The sequence below is a fragment of the Physcomitrium patens genome, chromosome 10, assembly GCF_059467195.1.
Source record: "Physcomitrium patens ecotype Gransden chromosome 10, ASM5946719v1, whole genome shotgun sequence".
Taxonomy (NCBI): Eukaryota; Viridiplantae; Streptophyta; class Bryopsida; order Funariales; family Funariaceae; genus Physcomitrium; species Physcomitrium patens.
Window position 1 is genome coordinate 8,528,347 of NC_143419.1, and position 23,322 is coordinate 8,551,668.

The window sequence follows — 23,322 nt, forward strand, 5'->3', positions numbered from 1 at the left end:
CCAGCCTGGCAACCCTGACGTGGAAGGATCAACCTCTCGGCCACGGCTATTGATGCCTCGCAGTTGCCACAACAACTCACATTTCCCAGATACATTTCGACGTTGCTCTCCTGTATCCCTAGGACTTGCCTTCTCGCAGGTTTCCGGAGGTCGAAGAGGAGGAGAAGATGGTGGCTCCAAATTTCGGAATCGAGATGGTGACGAGTCAATCCGCAACGCTGGGCCAAGACTGGCAGGCTGTGGGGAATGCTTTGAGTAGCTTGTGTTCTCATGCCGTGGTCGCTCTTTCCTTCGGCTACACGTGGGGCGTCATTTTGCAGTGGCTCGCCGTCATTGCAGCCATGTAAACACTCCGAGAGATGCTTCCTGAATGTTCTTGTATTTTGCGTCATGGGTATTTGGGGGTTGTGTCCATATAGCTTGAGATGATTGTCGCATCACCGTTGTTGCAAGTTGTCTCTTCGTCGTTGCTTAGCGGTTTTCGAGCGTTGAGCTACAGGTCTGACCATGGTATGTTACAGCTCAACTGATCTTAGGCTTTGATCCCCCTAGTGAGTTTTCGCCTTTTTCGGTTCCAAATTTCCGAGGTCTTGATTGAATTTGTAGCCACGATCTGTGGATCTTGAAAAATCACGATAGTTGTGAGTTTTGAAACTGGTGAAGTTTGGCTTAGAAAGTTTTATTTGCACAGCATCCATTCAGATGTTTTTCTATTCTTAAGAACCCGTTTTCTACTCCCAATTGCTTCTGACCTTGTCTTCATGCCGAGGACAGCAGCATATTGCTCAGTGAGGTTCAAATGTTTCGACACGAAAAACGAATTACCTGCCGTGTTTCGATGCTCCTGTGATTTCTCTTTAATGTTCTCTGCTCTGACTTTTGGTGTGAAAGTTGGATGTAACAGTTTTTTTCTGACTTGCTCATGCCGTGCAGATACTTGTTAGTCTTAGACAGAACTAACTGGAGGACCAACTTGCTTACCGCCCTCCTCGTCCCCTACTTGGCCCTGCAACTCCCAGAGCCTATCTTCAACTTCCTAAGGTGAGACTCTGATGCCTTAGCCGCTGGAAATCTTTCAAAATCACTCTAAGCTTTCCTAGTTAAAGTGTTGTTCATGGGAATATGGTGGTTATTTGCTGACCGTGACTGTGCCTGAAGGGGTAATGTGGGTCTGTGGATTGCCTTCATTGCTGTTGTGATCCGCCTCTTCTTCGCTTCCCAATTCCCCAATGTCATCCACGGTATGCAATTCTATTCCTGATCACAGCCTTACTGATTAAATTTTCGCAAATAATCTCAAATAAAAATTCCGGATATTAGCTCACTCTTCGCACATTAACATGCCACGCCTTGCACTGGTGGATATCAGGTGATTTGGAGTTGCCTGGTGCGTTCATTCTGCTCATCGTTACTGCACCTAAGTTTCTCGTTAACCACCGCACCGGCATCTGGGGAGAGATCGTCTCCGTGATCATTGGTGCCTACCTTCTGGTGCAACACATCAGCCAAGCTGGAGGCTGCCGTCCCGCATTCTCAGAAGCCCGCGGCATTAGCCACACCATCGGTATCATTCTGTTATTCGTGGCCCCCCTTTATGCTATCATCACCATCTGGTAACTGTGCCTGCACAGTTAACACTTGGCGTGGAACGTTCAAACAAATTGTTTTTGACGTGTCCAACGTGGAGGTTGGTTGTTACAACATTCCAGTATGAATAGATCATCATGTTAACAATTGAGATGATGGTTATTAATTTGCGTTCCTTGCCGCGGAGTTACAACGGAAAGAGCTGGTGCCTACATGTGAATAAAGTTGTAGTGTATATTATTTACAGCATATATATATGCATAATGGTGCAGATGTACAACGCATATTCTGGTATAAAGCATGTTGACAGAGTAATAATGAGAAGGACATATACAAGCAGAAAGATCTGTGAATGAACGCTTCACACGATTTTCGACCGTAGAAGACAGTGCTAAACATTTGCCGTATATGATAACGTGCGAAAAGTGAATAGAAAAAAAATTATATTCTGATAACTATATCAATATTTGAAATAAGAGAGAGCTACTATTGCATAGCACGAATTTTCCTGTCCACGCACCCCAGTGAACTTGTCTGGGCGCCAGAACCTTGATAATGTTCACTTTGTTTATGAAGTGAAACATTACCCTTCACTATTTCTCATAACCTATCCACGGGACATGGCTACTGATTGGGCACGATCACTGGATTGTACTAGTCAATTAACTTTGACACGACCTTCGGTTGTAGACTGTGCTTCGTTCGTAATCATGAACCTGCTTCACATCCAAATGATCGATTAGAAGTATTTGGGATGCAGTAAAGACAAACAACTTTCGGAAGTACAAGCTGTCAAAGTAATCCTTTGATAGTCTACTGCACAACTATTAGAAGGTAACCATAATTGATCAGTACGATCTGAAGTATGTGAAAAGAGGAACCGGAAGGTCAAGTAAAAGATTTAGCACAGAGAACTGATACCTAGAAGAGATTCTAACAATATACATTACACCAGAAAGTGACTGACCTTCTGGGGTGTCTGTGATTTCTGATTGATCGGAAGAATGGATTGTTGTAATTTGGTTATTTATGATTACGTCGAAATTTACCCTGGTTACTAAACTCTCTATTGAGTCCAAAGATCGTGAAATCCCTCGATTAAACCCTTTCACTGCTTTAGATTTTGAGGGAGGCTTCTTGGAAATTGGTGATTTCTTAGATATCAGCATCACGTTTGGGTCGACTTCTGACAGAGCTGCTCTTGCAGCTGCACCTCTATCCTTGACCTGCTTCGCCTGAGCGGAATGAACAGCAGATAACAAGACGTAGCGACTTAGAACCTCGACAACTTTCAACTCCATTAACTTTCATGGCACAATCAATGATTCATGTGCTAAACTTAGCAAATTTGATTCATGATACACTTCAAGTTCAAAGGCGACACATTTTAAGGGTTGTGCATGTGAAGTGGAGCAAATCCGAATGAAAAGTGCAATGATTTCGCTGCCATTCACATCAGCAGGACCCACCTCAATTCCTGGGTCGGTTGGGATGAATAATTCCGACGCTAAGGCCTCAGCACGCTTTCCTGTAGACTGGTCGACCCTGAGCGTCAAGGGCTGCGAATGAGAGCAGGAAGACATGTTCTGTATCTCCTTGCCAGCGGATTCCGGGGCTGATACATTGGCAGGCTTATCAGCTGGAAGTGATCTCTGCGGAAGACGAACACTGTAACCATGTGACCATCTGCATTCTGAAATCAGTTTGATATCATATGGTAAACTTACACATTTTTTCGAAAGAGGTGGAAATAGTGGATGATGCCAAAAAAACACACCTCACTGGAATGGCTCTCTAGCGAGGCTGACGGCGGCAATCGCTGCGGTGAAGTGGCAACTGGAACAGAGACTCTCGTAATGCCGGAAGAATTCTCAAAAGTGGCCTCGAAGAAAGTGAATTGCTCATCGCAATGCGTCTCTTCAAATCGGTAGCTGGGGAGGCGAGTACTCTCACACTCACTTTCCTCCACGCTCCTCGGAACAGTGGTTATGATCAACGGGTCGTCTTTGGTGGGCTGCACGGCTTCGGATGACAACGACAACCGCGGAGCTTCTATAAGAGATACAAAATTCTCAACCTCTTTCAGGAAATTCGTGACAGACTTCTCGAGTGGCATCTGCTTGATAACAGGCGCTGCAAGGGAAACAAGATTGCCCATAGTCTTTCGCTTAGAGAAACCATCGGGGCAAAGCACATTCGCTGGCTCTTCTACGACCTTGGTATTCCTGGTTGGATCGAGATCATGAGTACTCGAGCAACAATGGGAATCCGTCCGATCACAAGCGGGGGGTTGAGAGCAATGGTCCTTCGGACGCACAGATGACTTCAGCAGATGCGGTGGAAGCTGGTAGTGGCGGGCATAGCGGCTCCAGGGCGTCGAGTCTGCCCGGTCTACTCTCTTGGGCTCACGGCCAGAGCGAGACTTCGGAAGGACTTGCGTCTTAGGTTTGAGATCCGAACTGCAGAATGAGGAGCCTCGCAATTCCAGATTCTTCCCGTCATTCAATCTATCAAGGCGTAGAATCGCCTCGACGAGTCGCTGATGAGCCACGAGGTCCTGATCACTAGCTAAGGAAGATTTAGAACCCCGCGCTGGCCGAATCTTCTTCCTACAGCCTACCAAAACAGTTTTGTCAATAGAAAACCTGCCGCCCCAAGAACTGAACGAATTTCGAGTAGACTTTGGGGAGGAAGTGGTCCTGGATGAGGCTGAGACCCTGCTCGCCCGCGCCGGAGAGGGCGATATACAGCAGCTGGTGCGCTCAGCATCGGAATCAGGGAGCGAGAAAAGCTCACTGCTGTGTGGAATCTGCAACGATTCTCCGAGACTTGCCCGAGGAGACGACGAAGACTTCCTCACATCCACGATCTCGTAGAGATGGAGAAACTTCTTCAGGGAGTGGCTGGGGTCATGCAAATCCCCAGCATTCCCTATGGAGCCCTGGTGGGAGATGGTCGCCGCCACAACCCCGGCTTTCTGTTGTGCGTCTCCACACCTACTCAGGCAAACACCCATTGTGTCACCCTTCGTTTTATTCCAAAAGCAACCTCAGAATTCTACTTGTGAGACTTCAGGAATCCACTACAGATTGTGAAGGGTCCGTAGAGATGCAATTCTTCAATTGTGCGGTGTAATTATCAACCTCCTGCGCAAAGGCAAAAAGTCAAGACACTAGTGAATCGTCACGTTCCTCCTCTGCGTATGAGTTGAACCCACCCTAACTCGATCAACCACCATTGCGACTCTGGACATCGCGATACAATTTTGTCACAATCACGGCGCTACGTAGGTGGGAAGCGCGAAACCACAATATCATGAGAAGGGACACCTGTGAATCTTCACACCTCAACTGCAATTCCTTGGTTGCTCTGATAGACGACCGAGCGCAATCAACTTACTCAACCATTGATCGCGTCGAGCAAGACAATATACATCATGCAATGCCATACTTGCGATCATCTCCACCCTAAACACAGGCCAAATAGCACCGGCACAGGAAGAAGAGTGAAACCACTTGTAACGTTCAACGCTCCCGAGCCTTCACATCTTCCAATCTCAGTCCTTATCTCACAAACCGTTCCTCACATCCACACAATACGATAGAGCCTACTCCAATTTCGCTGCAGGCAAGATTATCACACAACGAGTGCGCTACAGCACACACACCCATCTCACCCGGAACTGAACCCAGAACACAACTCATATAGACCCCCCCCCCCCCCCCCCCCCCATCAACAATGAACGAACGAATCAAGGAGACGTTGCAGGAGCATTAAAAATGATACCCACACAATCACATAGGCATACACACACACACAAAGGCAGAACAATTTGAATTCGAAACCAGTTTTCAAAAACAACACTACATAGCTAGCATCATAATCACGCTAAAACGTCACTCTCTCGAAACACCAACAATAACGGCACTGCAGGCTCCGAATCAGAGCTGGAGTAACTGCATCCCCCTCTGTGTTTATTCTGTTCTTTTTCTTTTCCTCTGGTTTATGGTTAAAAAAACTTAGTATTCTAGCAATACAGATACACAGCCTCAAAGGGGTTTATAACTTATGGGCATGGCAGGGACATGAATGCAGCGATGGGATTAGTACAGAGAAGGGAAGGGGCATTCATTTTCATGCTCTTGTGCAGGCGATGTTTAACTTACTCAGCTGCTGTAGTTAACTCCCCTTCTCTCTTCCGCTTTATTATTATGTGTCTCTCAGGGTCTTCACTGGGAACAGCGCCCCATTACTGGGTCTCATTAACTCACACTCTGGGTCTCTTTTTTCCAAACCTAGTTTTTTTTTTTTTTTTTTTTTTTTTTTTCCCTTCCCTTCCCTTCACTTTTGTGCCTCGTTGGGTTCATTGGGGCACATTTTATTTATTTATTTATTTTAATTTATTTACAATGAAATGGGTGTTTGGAGGTTCAGGGTGTGATCCTACTGTCATTCTGTAATGAAAATAACCCATGCATGGATGTGAGAAATGGCATTCTTTGTCACTGAAGATTGTTTCCTTTTGTTGCAAAAGTATTTATTTCAGGAGTGGTCAGAGTTTACTGTAATTTGGATGGTTGATGGGTGCATAGGATGTGTTTCATAATGTAAAAGCTTGTTGCTGTTGGTTAAATGCAAACAAAAGGTTTTGTGACTGTCCTTTGCAAGTTTGAGGTGTTTTGAACTTTTAAAGAATTTTACTTTAACAAAATAAAATAATATAAAGGGAAGAATAAAGAAAAGAAAAGAGGAAATCTTTTGAATCCTTGCTTTGAAAGAAATGATGTTATTTGGTTAAATCTTAAGAAATTTTAATTTGGATCAAATCACAGTTTTTAATTTTATTTATTTCTTTCTTTAGTTGTACAATTGGAAGTAGAAATGAAAATAAGTTTGTCTCAAGTGCTGTAAATTGTGTTCTTGATCCTTTTGACATTGTGATTTGCAAATGATCTTGTATTTTGGTACAATAATTATAATTATTGCTTTGGTTTTATGAAATTTATATTTACTTCTACTTCTTGAATTTTTAAAACTACTTAATCTGCTTATTTTTATATAAAGCATAAATTTCTGATTTTAATAGATACGAAAAATTATATAAAGTAATATTACTATGTAAGATGGAAAAAAAATCTTCAATTTTTTGTTGTCCAGGAGTGTGTTTTTCTTGCTTTTTTTTTTTTTTCTCTTCTCTTATTATTATTATTATTTATATATACATATAATACAATTCTAACTATAAAAAAATGAGGTTAATTTTATGGGTTTGAATACAGAGTGGAAAAAAGAAATTGATATGTATATATATGTATAAAGACACATAATCTTTAAAATTTGCTCAAAGAAACTAATGGCACAAACCTTAACTACAAAATATGATAAATATATTTTTTGGAAATTTCTACTTTTACTATTATTAAAAAAAAACTGAAAACTTTATTTATCAGTTCACACTTAAATATATTTTAACTAAAACTTTCCATCTGCTGTTATTTGTTTACATGTTTGAGTAACATTCAAACTTTTAAAGAATCAATTTCTTTCTTGCAATGCACAACCTTAAAATGGCATGTCAAAAGTAAAGTCAACATTCAAAATCAAACAAGAGATTCTACAATAAATCCTTGTCAACTTCTTTATTGAATCTTGTTACATTGTACCTTCCCTACACATATGGAAGGTACAATATAACACAATTCAATGAACAAACAAATGAACATACATCATCAATATTCACATATTTATTTTTATTAACTGTTCCATCCCATGATGGTCAGATCTTAATACCTAACTTTTTTCCTTGTTGCAACATCCTCATATTATGATTTAGTTCACAAGGTAAAATCAACTTCATGTCCATGACAAACCCATTACGCCAAACAATGATACAAAAAACTTCATGGAGATAATGAGAGATTGCAATGGAATTTTACGCAACATGTATGAGAAGTGAGTCAGTATTGAGAGTGAAGAGAGAGCGATAGAGAGAGAGAGATGTCATGGAGTGTGTGTTTGTTGTTAAATAAGAATAAATAAATGACCCAAGTGACGGGCCACTTACTGCAAAAGCTCTTGCAAGTCCATCTTCCCTACAGCGTAGTAACTAATGCATACCAAGCTTTTGTCTGCCCCGGCCTCAGGCAGCCAACTTGCTCATGTGGAAAAAAATGTTTTGGTTGGGAGCCGTCAAGTTTGGGCAGCCCGTGCTTTCCGAGGGAAGCAAAGCTGACATGGCACCCTTCATAAATCCCTGCCTTAGCCTTGGTTCACATTCATGAATGGGTGGCCCTTTCAACATGATGCTTTGATCTTATTTATTTCACTTCTGACTCTTTGGGGTCTTTTTTGGTAGCCCTGTGTGTGTGCACTTGAAACTTTACTTCTTTGTACCTCCTCTCTGTTTCCTTTCAAACTTTTTTATTTATTTTCACTTACATTTGATCTTTTTAAACTTTTAGAATGAATTGTTTGTATGTATGTATGTGTGTGTACATATGGAAGTAAAATGAAGTGGATTAACCTTTTGCAATAACAACAAACACTGTAGGTTCTGCATGTTTGATATGTGTTTAGACTGCTTGGTGTTTGCAATGCCATTAAATAAGAATAATTTTACCTTGAAATTTTATTGCTGGTAAAGTTTTATAATTTGCTGCATTATGATTTACTGAATATGAATGTATAATAAAAAAACACTTAACAAAACACTTAAAAAAAACACTTAAAAAACACACTTAAAAAAAACTAAAAAACACATAAGAAAATAATTTGTTGAGTGAATGGCACATTGGGGTGGCAGTAGCAAAAAACTATGGTGACATTATCACTACCCTTAATAGAATATTATATTTTGAAATAAATATAAAATAAAAACATAAATTATGAACTGGAAGTTCATGTGATGAATGATATGTTACCACTCTGAACATTTATACATTTATACACAAAAAAAAAAAAAAAAAAAAAAAAAAAAAAATCTTTGGCATAAAATTTATTCGTATCCTAGGATTTTAAAATTAGCATTGGACCTGTATATGAATCAAACAATTTGAAATTAATGTGCACCCATGTTGCTACTACACATCATTTCAGAGAAGTAACAGTAAATCTTAACTTATTGAATTAAATTTAAAAAAAAAAAAAAAAAAAAAAAAAAAAAAAACTCTACAATTTTGAAGCAACTCATTATCAATGATCACATTGTCCCCATGCCACTCCATGAGCATTAATTTCCAGTAATTACTGAATTTTCAATCTCATCTTCCATCGATTCACACACACATTTTTGCGTATAAAGCAAGATTGGTGGGATTTAGAGTTGTTACTTTTCCTTGTTTTTGTTTGAGCTCTAAAGTTCTACAAAACTAACATACTCACAAGAATGAAACTGAATCCTTCTCATGTCTTGCAGATAGCACTTGACTTGACCAAAAACTGCCAACGCTCACTCTTTCAATGATAAAACCAAATTTAATCTTTTAAGTGGCTCGAAACAACGGTTGTATAAGAGAATAGTAGCAGAAATGCATATAGTAGCAGATGCATTTCTACCTACAAGACAATATAATACAAATATGAGCTTGAACCTATGTATATTTGAAGAGACCTAAAGGTAGCAAAGCTTTTTTGAGTGGAAAGTGGAACTTAAATACTCTCGAGCGTAACTAAGGTATTTCAATGCAGACACCTTGGCAAGAAAGAGGGGGAGAGAGAATCTTATAATGAAAATTTTTTGGTGACCTGCGCAGGAACGTGGACAAGACTACTCGTGACAGGAATAAATCCTACGTTTCTGTAAAATACATGGAAGTCAATGCCGCTGCATTTCCCGAAATGTTGCACTTGCGGACGGAGAAAGAGTTCTAAAAAAGCGAAACACCTGCATCAGGCACTCTTCATTGTGAGAACAATGTAAAATCCAAGGAAACCCATGCCAATGGGCACATGAGCCTGATAAAAGCTTGCGTGGAACCTTCACAGCCTCCACTTCACAAGAGAGCAAACTGAAAAGAGGTTTGTGAAGTTGATATCTGCAGAGAAATTCAGCACGTACCAGGATCTCCCAGGCTATGCATGCAATCCGTGCGACCAGCTAATTTGTACAAAGGTAACTACAATATTTTGTTTAAACGACAGGAAACCGTCTCTAAGCTGCAGATAAGTTGCAAAGCTCGCTAACGTTGCATCTACGAGAAACTCCATCGGTTACAAAGTAATCTGAAAAGTGGATGAGCATCAGCGATTTATACTACATATCATTTGCAAGCAGTTAGTTACATACCCAGAGCTTGAAGCATGCATCGATTGTCACAGGCACAATGGCTACAAATATGTAAATGGCCGCTTGTGAGACTTCAATTCCGTAATGCTCAAGGACCATCTCTGAGACTGTTTCCCAGCCTGATTCTGAATGGTATCTGCAACAGTGTCAACACCAACCAGGGTCAGGAAGAGCACTTACACAACTGTAGGGAAAGCTGATCACCTTTGGACCGAAAACCATAATTTTATATTTATGACAGCTTGGGTGAAAGCTCCCGTCAGCATAGTTGTGGGTTTACATGCCTCTGAATAATTCTACAATATGCCATTCCTTATCAAAACTTAGAACGAAAACGACTTGAAGCAAGCCAAATAGGGATACTGTAACAAGGATACGTTTGTAATTGTTTGAAGCACCGGATGTAGGAAACAAATCTCTGCATGCATTATTAATTGATAAAAGCAGAAATAACCCCGAACAAAAACTTAGCTCCTATTAAATAGCGACAGCTACACGGTCTCTTCCTTACCCTAAAAATATGTCCGTGAGCAAAATGATAATGAAAGCCTTCCCAGTATCTGAGATGTTTGTAAACAAACGTTCACCTGTCAACCTCATGATAGCGACCTGCGGAGAGCATCCAACATGTAACTGTTAAAAGTGAATGATCGACAGAAAAAAAAAAAAAAAAAAAAAAAAAAAATTGAAGAGAAACATGTGCAACTTCAAATCAGAACAAAATGCCAATGATCCAGGAAGTCGAACCTGCTGGGGGTTGAATACTAACAAAAGTAGAATCGTCAGTCCTGCAATAAAGTCAGACCCAAGCGAAGCAAAAGCCTGCCTATTCTCCAGTCTGTACTCCTCTCGCAGCTCTAACCTGAATTCACCAACTTCAAGCGTCAGTACCATTGAATCACACGTTTCACTGAACACTAGAAGAATCCTCAAGGTTTTCTATGATCGCACACTTCTTCACATACATTGTAATCAGCGTCACCACCATTGCCGAATTCGACGATCATATTATACATTAAGTAGAATAGCCAGGCATCATTTGATTTGAAACATTGACTTCTAGAAATGTATGTAGATCTTCTGGTGCAATCTTTTCATAATCTATCCTGATTACAATAACCACAAGTCACCTGGCGGTCATATTTAAGGAACACACGTGCCTAATATTCAAGTAAGCTCAAACTTTACATTCCCATAAAATACAACGATATAGGGTGCTGAGGGAACTCATAATAGCGGAGTAACGTACGCTTCCTCGCGAATATGCTCAGATAGCTCGTCATCGGAAAGAGAAGGCGCTTTACCGATCTCAGCCTCAAATCGCAGACGTTGGCGTTCTAACTTGAGTGATTCGATTATTTTCAATTTTTGAGATTCCCTCACATCTAAAATCTTTGCAGCTAGTGGAACTTTTTCCACATACCTGCATGCCAAAAATTCGTGAGTTTACTGATTCAACATTGCCTAATTACGTGCTAGCTTACATACGATAAGAAAACAAGGGAAATTACGCTATTATTCAATATTCTGGAGAGAAAGTGCAAGAAAATAGCCAAGTCACTTACGTTTGCAAAAACGGAACCAACACATGATCATGAATGGTGAAGTCTGTGATCCACGGTAAAAAAATGAGAACTCCTACAAATTTGGCCTGTAAAAGACAACGTGATCAAATGAGGACACTTGCTAAACTTTAGGTTTGCCATCTGAGTGTGTGTTGGGATACCCCTCAGGCTATCAATAAGCTCTTGATAAGGTGAGGTAGATTGAAATGAATTTCATGAAAATGAAAATTTGAATTATCTAATATGTACGAAAGGCAAGAATGATGGTTGTCACTACATCTCAAAACCCAAAACCCAAAACCCACACGTACATCTGACAGAATTTTGAATTTACAAATGTGCTCAAGTGTCTAAAAAAGAGTGGAAAATGGAGCCAAGCATAAGAGTCCAATGACTGCAGCTGTAGAAACGTGAGGAAGATGCTGGCTTTACAGTGGTTTGAGAAGTAAATTTGAAAACCCGCTCTTCGAATTGGAGATCGTCCACAACTTCATCTTCGGGTTCAAAAATACGAAACAAGAGTTCCTTAATGGTTCTCTTCATACCCCGCTCTGGTTTTGAGGGAGGGTCACGAGGTACCCCGTCCTTCTCCCAATTGGAAGAAGGCTCATACCACCCATCCATTCTTCCAGCCAAATTGTCCCCATACTGATTCCAGCTATCATCCAGCCAATCCTCCCAATCTCTACTGTCTGGGTCAGCTCCAGAGGCTTGATAGTCCCGCAAATCGTTTTGTGCTTCATTCTTAATCTTCCACCTGAAGAACCGTCTGTCGTTCTCAAGCATTTCATCCACCGCGTCTGCTTCGCCAACAACCGCATCTGCCCTTTCTTCAAATTGTATGCCATCCTCATACATTCTAGGAATTTCCAATTCATCAGCAATATCATGATCAATATCCAAATCTGGGATTTCAATGCTCTCAAAGAGGAACCTCCTGAACCAAGATCTCCGCGGAGGAGTAGGTGATCCGGCAGCACGAGCTTCCACGAGCCCCCGCGAGCTCTTCCATCTTGTTCCACTTAAACCCAATTGAAATTCCAGTAACCTCTGAATGTGGGAATCCCTCCTCAAACCTCTGTCTAATCCAACACGTGAAAATTCGCCTTGCAATGGGAAACAATTTCTTACCCCCCAATACCCTTTCCCGATGCCTAACGTCAACCCGATGTTCCAATCGTTGGGGCAATATCCTTTCCCCGCCGCTGGACGACATTGCGCCTTCTTCCTCGAACAGTGAAATCTTCGGATCTTCGACAGAGAAGCAGTGTTCGGAAGGACCCAACGATGGAGCTCTGTCATGCTGCTGAATCACCATGCTGAGACAACGTAAAACCACCAATTGCGACGCACCAGATAGCGCTTGATCATCTTCCCTCGTGGCTAAACCATCTCCTTGTGGCCGTGATCACGGATGACCTACCCACAACGACTCTAGAATCGTCACAACCGCATTTCAACACGTATCGTTACAACTACAAGTACAAATACCCGAAAAGCTAACCCTCTTTTCCACCATAGCAGGGTAACAGAGCCAAGGGCCCACAGTCATCTATCACCATTCCACATCCCAGAAAGGATAGGGCTACCCGAGTGCCACCTCCGTCACTTTGCACACCTGTTGCCCAAACAAACTCACTTGCAGATAGATTAGTACACCCACAATTGAATCACAGGCGCCATTATCATCATGGCGCCGAGAATATAATTTCAGAAACTGAGATAATAAATAACTCTTCAGTTGCACAAAACCAAAGCCACATGCCATGCAGCCACTTGACGGTGGCTGCCAATCCTCCAGAAATACCTAAAATGTGCACGACTCTGTACCCCACCTGCTCAAAGCTCACGGATGCGTAGCCTCAGACTTTCTTCCTATTCAGCAGCTTCTAAAATGTCCTGCTGTTCTCCTGGAAGCGCGCGCATTCTGTCACCTTCAATTTTCAAAGCTTGCAATATCAGTTTGAAGAGTAAAGAATTTTTGTGTAGTGGAATGGAATGCTCCACTATATACGGATTGATAACAGGGACAACGAGTGCATAACCGGCGACATAGAGAACGTGCGTCGGGTTGTATGGCCGAAGGGCGCTGGAAGACAGGAGTCAGACTTGAGTTTATGAGAGAAAAGGGCCGAGATTAAGAACAGAGGACGAGGAGAAAGACTCGGACGAGCGTCTGGACGTGAGGCAGTTTGTAGGTTCTGGCTGGGAAAGTAGCGTACGCGGCAGAGATCGCAGAGGGGGGCGCAAGAAGACGAGTTCGGCATTCATAATTTGGCAACTGTGGGACTCGGTGAGTAAGCATGGGTGTGAGCAAGGGCAACTTGACGGAAGAGTGCGTTGGAGATGGGGTGTTCCTCTATACTTTGGAGCGCGGGGGCGTGCGCGCCGTCTTCACCAACTGGGGCGCCACGCTCATGTCGCTGTGTGTGCCTGATGCACGAGGTAACCATGCGTGTCTGTAACCTCGATTGGCCTTTGTTTGTTTGGCAAGCTGGGATACTGCGTCCATCTCGGTTCGTTGTGTCGGCAAAAATTGTGGTCTACGAAGATAACAACAATGGAGGAGTTGGAGCCTTGTGTGTCGATCGTCTTGCGTCCTGAAGAAAACGACGTGGCGGTCATTTATGAAGCAAGATACTCGTTGATCGGGCATGTTCGTCGATGTAATGTAGCATATGCACGATTGCACGTGGGAAATTTGGGGGGAGGGGGGGGGGGCTGGAAATTTACATGTTAGATGGCTGCGTCGGGGTTCGTTTTCTGGTCTCCGAATATGGTTTTGCTGTTGGGTCGAAGAAAATAGTTAGAGGATTAGTTGCCTGGGTGACTTAAACGTTTCTCCGTCGTCAGTTCTCAAGAAGCTCCTCACAGCTGATTCTGTTATCGGAGGATGGATCTCCGAAGCACATTCCTTAGGTGGGGTATCGCTTCGTGCGTAGTCACACGTTGAAGTGGCGCAACCAAGCACCTTTTGTGACGAATCTATTCGTCGCTTCTCAAACTTCGACCAACGGCGTTGATGTGAGGTTGCCCACGAAGGGTCATGATATGCCACTGCAAATTCTGTGATTCAGTATCGCTGCGTATGAAATAAACCATTGGATTGTTCAGTTTCGAGCTAGCCACGAGAAACCCTACCGTACGCGGACAAGTAGTGTCAAGAATATTGTGCTGAGCTTCTCAGCTTTGTGATATCGGTAAGAAAATTGTAGAATTATGAGATGCTGATTTCGTTATTGGACTTGAATTGCAGGAGAAATCGGTGATATTGTCTTGGGTTTTGACACCTTGGGCCCTTACACGGTAACCCATGCTTTTAATTCTCTTCAATCACCATCTCAGAGACTGCTTTTACTGTTGTATATCGTGTGTAAGAATAGTCTATTTTCTTATGAGTCTGGGTCCACTTAAAGGTAACGTTCTGTACTGTAATCAAACTATGCCGTGGCGGCCGGTGAGATCAGGATGGCACATCACCATATTTTGGAGCAATAGTTGGTCGCGTTGCAAACAGGATCGCGCGCGGCACTTTCATCCTCGATGGGGAGCGCTTCACATTGCCAGTTAACAATGGACCCAACTCCCTGCATGGTTAGAGTACTTTAACTGGAACACATTGCTCACTTGGTCAATTGTAATCATTCTGTTTATCCAGTTGCATCGGAGACTCTTCACGTATATATCACATGTTTGCTCAGGTGGTTACGTCGGGTTTGACAAAGTTTTGTGGGAAGCGAGGAAGGTGACGGACGGCAATGGCCCTTCAGTACAGTTCACTTACCACAGCCATGACGGTGAACAAGGTACTCATATGTGCTTCTTATTACACAGACGACGCATTCCTCCAGCATATTCATTCAATTATTTGTGTCAACAATACAATCCTGATTCAAGTCATGTGCACTCATGCAATTTTCTGTTGATTGTTGCTTCTTTTGGACAGGGTATCCGGGTGACCTTGATGTCTCCGTGACTTACACCCTAAGCAGCGATTGTGAGCTCCGGACAGAAATGGAGGCCAAGCCAGTGAACAAGGCTACTCCTGTGAATCTTGCCCAGCATAGCTATTTTAATCTCGCGGGCCATGGAAGTGGGGATGTGCTTCAACACCGTGTGCGGTTATGGAGCACAAGCTACACTCCCCTGGACGACACCCAAATTCCAACGGGTGAAATTGTACCAGTTCGAGGCACCGCGTTTGACTTCACTGAAGAGGCATCCATCGGCAGCCGCATCAACGACGTCCCTGGAGGATACGACCACAACTTCGACCTCCGAAGCGGCCTCGAAGATCCTGCAGGGGATTTGCATCCTTTGAATGGAGGTGACTTGCTCGGGGATGGACTCCGCATCGCCGCCAAGGTCTGGGACCCCGTTAGCAGGCGCGCCATGGAGGTCTTCACCACGGCACCTGGAGTCCAGTTCTACACCGGCAACTATGTGGATGGGATAGTTGGCAAAGGCGGAGCTGTGTACAACATTCACGCAGGCCTGTGCCTTGAGACTCAAGGATTTCCTAATGCTGTCAACGACTCAAGGTTTCCTTCCATCATTGTCCGCCCCGGTGAAACCTACAGGCATGTCATGGTGCACAAATTCTACACCCAGTCTTGAGTAGTCGTGATGTTTTGAAGCCGATGCATACTCCTCGGAGGCTCTTCACAACTGTACATTCTCGTGAAGCTCTATTATGAGGAGGAGCGGAGCCAGCATGCAGCGGACTAACCTGGTTAGACTTCTTCACTTTTGTATAGTAGCGCGGAAATGACACCGTGAGGGTTCAGCTCTGGATTAAATGCCATGTTGTGCGAATGTGTACCAGGACAGGCTCATCTGCGAATCATTAAACTTCGCAATCCATGCTATTTTTAATCTTTGCCCTTGCGATCTTAGCTGTCTTCGTCATTCCTCTTGCAATTTATTCTATTTTGCATCTTTGCTCTTGCAAACTTAGCTATCATCGTCTTAGCTCTTGCAATCATTGTACGTAACCACCTTTACTGCGCCATCTTTTTTGTTCCGTTAAGAGTTTTATGGTTTATACGATCATCCTTGCACAAGGAAAATGTAGTTTTTGTGGGAGTATACTGAAGAATTGCTTCATTTTGGTTGCTTTTCTTGCGTAGAAAACTGATAACGTGGTTCAACATGGTAATTTCTTACATCTTGTGAGACACTAGAAATTGTGGGATACCAGGTGTTCGTTTAAGGCCATATAAAGATTTGAGGAATCCACACACAAACAATCAAACAAACAAACAAGTTTTTTGTTGCTAAGTTGAATGAACGTTGGATTGAATTCTTTGAATCTTTTCTTGGCGTTTACCGTGCTCAAAATGTAATGGTGTCATATGTCTTGGTGGACATCATAATCATAAGTTCGTTGCTAAAAATAATAGAATTTCAATATAAATTTCTCATCTTGTTTAATTCCAAAAGAGTGTATACTTGAGGTCTTCAGTGTTGGATGAATTTTCAGGCAACAATGGAGGGCTCGACTCTTCTAGGAACCACAAGGTCGTGCCTTCTGCAAATTACATGAATATTGTTACAGTATTAAAACATAATATAAGATTTAAGAAGTTTTCCATCAAGCATTTTATATTGTAATTTTATTTAATATTTTTAGTAATATTTTTTTGCACTAAAAATACACTTGTTGTGCATAAACTTTTCTAATGTAGGACAATTTAATTAATATAAGCTATGTGTCCTTAAATAGTATAAAAAAAATGTCTTAAATGAATAGAACATTTTAAAAACTTGCCAAATATGTAATAATTGTGCTTGTTGGTTGTATAAGTATTTTTTGAATTTTGTTGTGTTGTTAAAGAAAAAATATGATTAATAAATCCTAAGTATGTCTTTTCTTTTTAAAATTTGTGTTTAGAGTTGTTGGGCTTGTGAGTAACTTTGTAAAATAAAATCAGTTTGATTGTAGAATTATGTAATTGTCATTTTTGCAAATCATTTAATTGGGAAAGTAAAGGAGCTAATGAAGGGCAAATGCAAAAATAAAAATAAACAACCACTTTTTTATACTAGTTGAAGTCATCTTGACTAAATACCTATTAAGAACAAGAAAGTCAAGAATATAATTAAACAAGTGAGATGTGCCTTAAAAAAAGATGACATAAAAGAATTGAGAAAGTACGTATATTAAAAAAAAAACTAAAATGGTTATTGTCAAAGACAAAAAAACTACAAACTCTTGAAATTAGATTAGAAGCAAGAAAGAAATTAACAACAAAGAAGAAAGCCACACTCTTGCCTCTATATATACTATCTAACTAAAAAACTATGTGGCAATATTCTATATGTCATTTGACACATGTCCAACTTATAAAACTTATTTAATATGTTTAGGCGTGAACCATCTTTCTTCTTTAACCTTAATATTAACCTTCTAGTGTCAATAGCTCCCTTTTGAATTATTCAATTGCTTTCAAAATTTTCAAAAATATTAGGAACTAAGTCAACTATTGGTTGACAAAAAATTAATTTCAATCCAATTAGAAAATTGCTCAAAATCATAAGAGCCCTTACTAATCTTCAAAATCCAATTTCTAAAATTCTAGCTCATATGAAGCTTAGTTATTTTTAATTTGACCGTCTAATTAAACTTAATTTTAAAATATACATCAAAAAAATATATTAAAATGTCTTCAAATTTTTATTTAAAGATCTACTACAAAACTCAAAAATTTCACCAAAATATAGCATCTTTTTTATTTTACAAAAACCAAAGTCACATAAAACAACCCAAACTTTATAAAGCTCTTATAAAGCCATTATCCACTCAAATCTCTCAAAATCAACATTTGTCAAGAGCATGAATCTTGAAGAACAAAAAAACTCAATATACTTGTGTGTAACTCAAAAAGAATAGATATTTAGTCAAAAATAATATAATATTAAAACTCGAATGGCTATTGCCAAAGACAAGAAGACTAGAAAGTCTTGAAACAAGATTGAGGACTAAAAAAGCATTGATAAGAGTGAAGAAGGCTTCACTTTTGCCTCCATATATATTATCTAACTAAAAGCTACATGATGACGTTTTATTGGATCTTTGATACGTGTCCAATTTGCAAGACACATGTCTTAACTTATAATACAAGTTTCTTATATATATATGCCACATTGTTAGCTTATACCACAAGCTACCAATATGTGCAATATGTAGCTAATTTATTAGCTAAGTTTCTAACCTATCAATCACTTATAGATACATATAAAGGTGGAACCACGTCTATATAACTTCTAAGAAGCTTCTCAACAAGATATTATGAAATTAATCTATTTTTATTTATTCATAATATTTAGGTAATTATTAGAGTAAATATGTATATCTGCAACAATATTTTAAAAAATCTTATCTATTTTGATCTCTAATCCTATTTTTTAATCAACAAATAATCTCCCATTTCTTGTAGGTGTTTGATTTGTGCTTCAAGATTTAATTTCAACCTTGATTCACAATTGGTCCTCTCTAGGTATCAATTTAAGGTTTTTCTACATAATTTTTGCTAAAAGCTACTCTTTACTTTTAGCTAAAGATGACTGTAATATTATTTTTGCTAATCTTATAAATCAAATAAAAGCTCATTTTTAGAAAAAGATAATATTAACACCTAAACAACTAAATTGTTTTTATTACCTCCCTAATTTTTATCTTTGGTTTTGAAGTAATAATTTATTATATTTTCAAATGAATTCTTCCATAATACTATCTTCTTTGTTTTTTTTCGTTTTGTTTTTCTTTTTTTTTAATCCAATATTTGTATTATAACACAAAAATATATAATTGTTTCTCTATACCTTGTTAGTTTTAATGACATTATAGTGATATTATCCAACTATGAAAGCAACTCTTGAGATACATTTTTAATTATTTTATATTCTTATGGACTTTTTCAACATATCAATTGTTGATTTTATAATTTTAGTTCAATCTTACTAGATTTAATTGAAAACATTGTATAGCAATACATTTATTTAAAAACTCACATACAAGCACAAGTTCTTGAATAAAGTTGTAGTGATTAAATTTATATTATAATTATTGTTGGAAGCTAACTTAAGCAAGTTGTTTCATCAAGCATGGATTTGAGTTGGTTCTTATTTTATCTACCTTCATATGTTGGCAATATTAGTTGCATTATGCCTACTATATCTTGCATTAAAGGCAACTTCTTCTTAATGGATTTTTGACAAGACAAAAACTCTTCAAGTCTAATAGGTTTTTCATTGGAAGTGGTATTGTACTCCAAAAAATACCATTTGCTATAAAAAATAAAAAGTAAAAAATAAATTGCACATCTTTACTATGAGAAGAAATAAACTTTATTTTATTCTATTTTTACTTAATAAGCTTATATTTACTAATTTCTAATAATATTCTTTAAATATTTTATTAGAATTAAATTTAAAAATATTAAATAGATCCAAAAATTTACTAAATCAATCCATCTATCATTGATTGCGGATCCAACCATCTTTTCATTGATTTTGAACTGATACAAATCCAACACTGGAAATATTTTTGATAATGATTAAGATGGATAGGTTGATTCAGTAAATATTTGAGCTAATTTAATAAATTCTTAAATTTATGTCTTATATTATTTAATATAAAAAAATACTATATTAAAAAGTCCTAATTATGTGTATTTTAAAATTATGCATATGTTTCTAAATTTAATTTTATAAAGATAGAATATATAAAATATAAATATAAATATTTATTGCTATGTATTCATATAAATATATATATATACATATATATATATTTTATTATTCAATGGCTTGCAATATAAAACATATAATGATTCTATAAATTGATGATTTTGTTAATTTTTAATAAATTTTTATTGTATTATAAAAAATTTAATTAAACTTTTGTTGATATGGAAAATAGTGTATGCCACACCAAAATAAAAAAAATACACATAGTTTTTAAGTTCATGCATAATTTTACTTATTTCTCAAATAATTTTTGTGGGAATGGTTGTAACTGAAATGAATGTAGTTGCTGTTGAGATCATTAAATGTAACCAGCACTCTCCATAATATTTACTGTAGACTATAGTAAATACCATAGCTACACTATTTAGAGTCTAGTGGAGAAGTATTGTTTATCCTCTCCCCTTTTCTCTTCTTGTATACAAGACACAACCAGATCAATAGATTTTTATGTGTAAAGCTCTCTCTCCTTCGAAACCATCTTGTGTGTATGACTTACTACTACTCTTGTGTGTGTGTATTACTTACTATTACTCTCGTGTCTTTCTAAACATTCTCAATAGTTGCTTCTTGTTTTGTCTACCTTCATATTGTTATGTTACAAAATATTAAATCATTTAATAATATTTTTTGTAAATTCTTAACTTCACATTTATTTATCCTATAAAAAAAAAAAAAAACAAAAAAAAAACAAAGGGCTACAGTTATGTGCCCCTTGTTCATTCCTCAAATCAAATTCATCCTCCTTTTACAAATACCTGAAATTAAACGTTGACCTGCATAACCGGTTAAGACTAGGAACGAATGATAATACCGAATCTGGATGAATTAAGATGAATGAAGATGAATGTGGATGACCGACTGGGAAGAAGGTCGACCGACAGACTCGGAGAATGGGCTTTTACCGACGACGGCTCATGAGCCTCACCAACTGCGAGCAAATTAGCCCAAGCAAGCGAGAGATTGCACGCAACTGATCGGGCCACTTCACAGCCTGTTTCTCCACTCGTGTGAATTGTGGGTTCCTCTTACTTCTGCACATTTTTTAGCTTCGCGACGTGGTTGTGGTGTGGGTGTTGAGTTCGAGCACAAGAAGCGTTGGTGTTGCAGAGTCAGGGAAATTGGAGTCGGAAGGGACGTAGACCGACTTGTTGGGGGTTTGCTGAAGCGCACTGGGTTGAAGCTCATTCACAATTTCCGGAGGTGGGGGCTAGGGAGGTGGAGGACCAGGCGGTGAGAGCATGGACAGCATTTTGAGCAAAGCAGGGGGGTTCTTATTCGCCCAGAAGGCCTCAAACTTCTCCGACAGTCTCGTCAATGACGCTAATGTGAGTGATTGTTCTCCACCCAATCCCTTAAACTCTTTCCTTTGAGATAAGACCCGATGATGGTTTGTTGTTAATATCCGTCGTCGCATTTCGCCCTGAATCTCCCTGTCTGAATTGGTGTTATGGATGAGGGGTACTTGTTTATTGTTGTGCACAAGAAGTTTCGGCATTATTTGAATCACTTAGCAGGTCATTCTAAGAATTGCGCCGAAGTGATAATTAAGATCTGACGGACGTTGAATGGGCTTGGGGTTTCGAGAATATGCGATTCATACAGTGGAGACCCAGCTATGCTTAGAACCCCTAGAATTCTTCGGCAATATAGGGGTTGCAGCCAACGACGGGTGATATTTTAGCTGATCTTTGAGATCAGACAAGCTGTACTGACTTTTTTGTACATATGTTTGAAGATCGCGTGTGATGTTATGCTAACCTACTTTTGGGTGGATGTATGCAGGCGTTCTCAAGCAGCATATCCGAAGGCACCTCACGCTTCATCAGTCGCTTACAAGGTAGTTGACTTCCTCGTTTTCATGGAAGTTTTGGAAAACCCAACGTGTTGCATGCGGTTTCGAGCTTGATTGCACTGCATCTTCTTCGTAATGCCTGTCACCAAGGGTTGTTACCCACATGTGAGTGACTGAGATGAGAATGCATTAGAGCAAAATATTGCAGCTGCGCTGATCAACAACGCTTGTGATCTGCATTGGGCAGGCAAAGTGCAGACACCGCTGCCGGAGCTGTTACAGAAGCACCAAATCCCCGAGGGTTTGTTCCCCAAGAACGTCCTGAAGTACGAGTTCGATGAAACAACAGGGCAGCTAGCGGTAGTGCTTCCATTCCCATGCGAGGTGCGGTTCAAAGACGATTCCGTCGTGCGGTATGATCAGAGAGTAACGGGAGTCCTGTCCACAGGCGTGCTCAAAAACATCGAGGGCATGAAGACCAAGATCCTGATGATGTGGTCCAAGGTGGTATCAGTCACCATGGACAAGCCAGAAGCCACCAAGGTGGTGTTCATCTCGAGCATTAACAAATCTCGGCCTCGAGATGCGTACATCCTTCTACGAGACGGCATTGAGGTGGACGATTTCTAAGCCCGATCAGCCTGGAGGATTACAGACACTTATCGAGCTGATGATTTCCTCTTGTGCATTGCACAGGTGTGAGATTCAGAGCAATGGATCGGTGTCAGTGTTCGTGGCTGAAAGCCTGCATCTCAAGCTTCGTGCCTTCGCGATTTTGCAGTGATCCTCCAGTGACAATGCCGTCTTTCCATTCTTATCTTCACAGCAGACTCTAGTGTCCGTGTTGATCGACCACTGCTTTGTCTTATAGCCTTGGCAAGAAGTGAAATTGCCTTGGTGTCGTTGCATCTTTTCTACGGTTGATTGCTATACCTTAAGTTTTAGGATGGAAATGGTTGTTCACTTGTACATTCTGGGGCAAAGCTTCTGCCCAACCCCCCGCTTAGTCCGTTAGATGAGCTTTCATGCAATCTGAGACCTCGAATAATTTTATACAAACTTCATTACCTACTTTTTTTGTGTGAAAACTAATTTGGAAATAGATGCATGATGAACATAAGTGGAATTTTTGTTTCGAGACAGAATTACAAAGGATATAACATGTAAAAATTTATGTGTGAAAGAACAATTCAGAACCGAAGGTAATGAATAGATCTTTTTATTAGAGAAACCACTAATCTTGAGCAATAATAGCTTTTGTTGCATTGATTGTTTTGAATAAACTTAAAAATCATACCCTATATTCCAAAAATATCACAATTTTTTCGATATATGTGTGTGTG

General features: G+C 39.8%; 5 protein-coding genes across 10 annotated transcripts; 3 read left to right on the forward strand and 2 right to left on the reverse strand.

Annotated features, from left to right (window-relative positions):
- The first annotated feature begins 91 nt into the window (after positions 1–91).
- LOC112287565 (cold-regulated 413 plasma membrane protein 2) lies at positions 92–2,086 on the forward strand. The gene is made up of 4 exons (XM_024530666.3): positions 92–343; positions 934–1,041; positions 1,159–1,241; positions 1,370–2,086. The coding sequence occupies exons 1-4, from the start codon at positions 168–170 to the stop codon at positions 1,615–1,617; spliced, it is 615 nt and encodes a 204-aa protein (XP_024386434.1). The 5' UTR covers positions 92–167; the 3' UTR covers positions 1,618–2,086.
- LOC112287564 (uncharacterized) lies at positions 2,009–5,309 on the reverse strand. Of its 6 annotated transcripts, XM_090253673.1 has the most exons (5): positions 4,917–5,308; positions 3,365–4,733; positions 3,057–3,239; positions 2,555–2,822; positions 2,009–2,303 (listed from the first exon to the last, which is right to left on the reverse strand). In XM_090253673.1, the coding sequence occupies exons 2-5, from the start codon at positions 4,601–4,603 to the stop codon at positions 2,296–2,298; spliced, it is 1,698 nt and encodes a 565-aa protein (XP_090109799.1). In that variant the 5' UTR covers positions 4,604–4,733; positions 4,917–5,308; the 3' UTR covers positions 2,009–2,295. The 6 variants fall into 6 exon arrangements, with proteins under 6 accessions (XP_090109799.1, XP_024386430.1, XP_024386431.1 ...); XM_024530662.3 differs by having other exon boundaries at positions 2,009–2,822; positions 4,933–5,309; XM_024530663.3 differs by having other exon boundaries at positions 2,009–2,822; positions 4,917–5,309.
- Positions 5,310–9,040: 3,731 nt separating this feature from the next.
- On the reverse strand, positions 9,041–13,408 carry LOC112287636 (protein DAY-LENGTH-DEPENDENT DELAYED-GREENING 1, chloroplastic). Its single transcript, XM_024530844.3, has 8 exons — positions 13,272–13,408; positions 11,869–13,054; positions 11,437–11,522; positions 11,121–11,294; positions 10,619–10,733; positions 10,383–10,480; positions 9,872–10,007; positions 9,041–9,469 (listed from the first exon to the last, which is right to left on the reverse strand). Exons 2-8 carry the CDS (start codon positions 12,736–12,738, stop codon positions 9,401–9,403), a joined length of 1,548 nt encoding a protein of 515 aa, XP_024386612.1. The 5' UTR covers positions 12,739–13,054; positions 13,272–13,408; the 3' UTR covers positions 9,041–9,400.
- Positions 13,409–13,582: 174 nt separating this feature from the next.
- On the forward strand, positions 13,583–16,313 carry LOC112287637 (uncharacterized). The gene is made up of 5 exons (XM_024530845.3): positions 13,583–13,881; positions 14,693–14,742; positions 14,904–15,030; positions 15,138–15,242; positions 15,383–16,313. Exons 1-5 carry the CDS (start codon positions 13,740–13,742, stop codon positions 16,051–16,053), a joined length of 1,095 nt encoding a protein of 364 aa, XP_024386613.1. The 5' UTR covers positions 13,583–13,739; the 3' UTR covers positions 16,054–16,313.
- Positions 16,314–21,081: 4,768 nt separating this feature from the next.
- Positions 21,082–23,050, forward strand: LOC112287931 (uncharacterized protein At5g01610). Its single transcript, XM_024531578.2, has 3 exons — positions 21,082–21,512; positions 21,970–22,024; positions 22,227–23,050. The coding sequence occupies exons 1-3, from the start codon at positions 21,426–21,428 to the stop codon at positions 22,607–22,609; spliced, it is 525 nt and encodes a 174-aa protein (XP_024387346.1). The 5' UTR covers positions 21,082–21,425; the 3' UTR covers positions 22,610–23,050.
- The last annotated feature ends 272 nt before the right edge of the window (positions 23,051–23,322 follow it).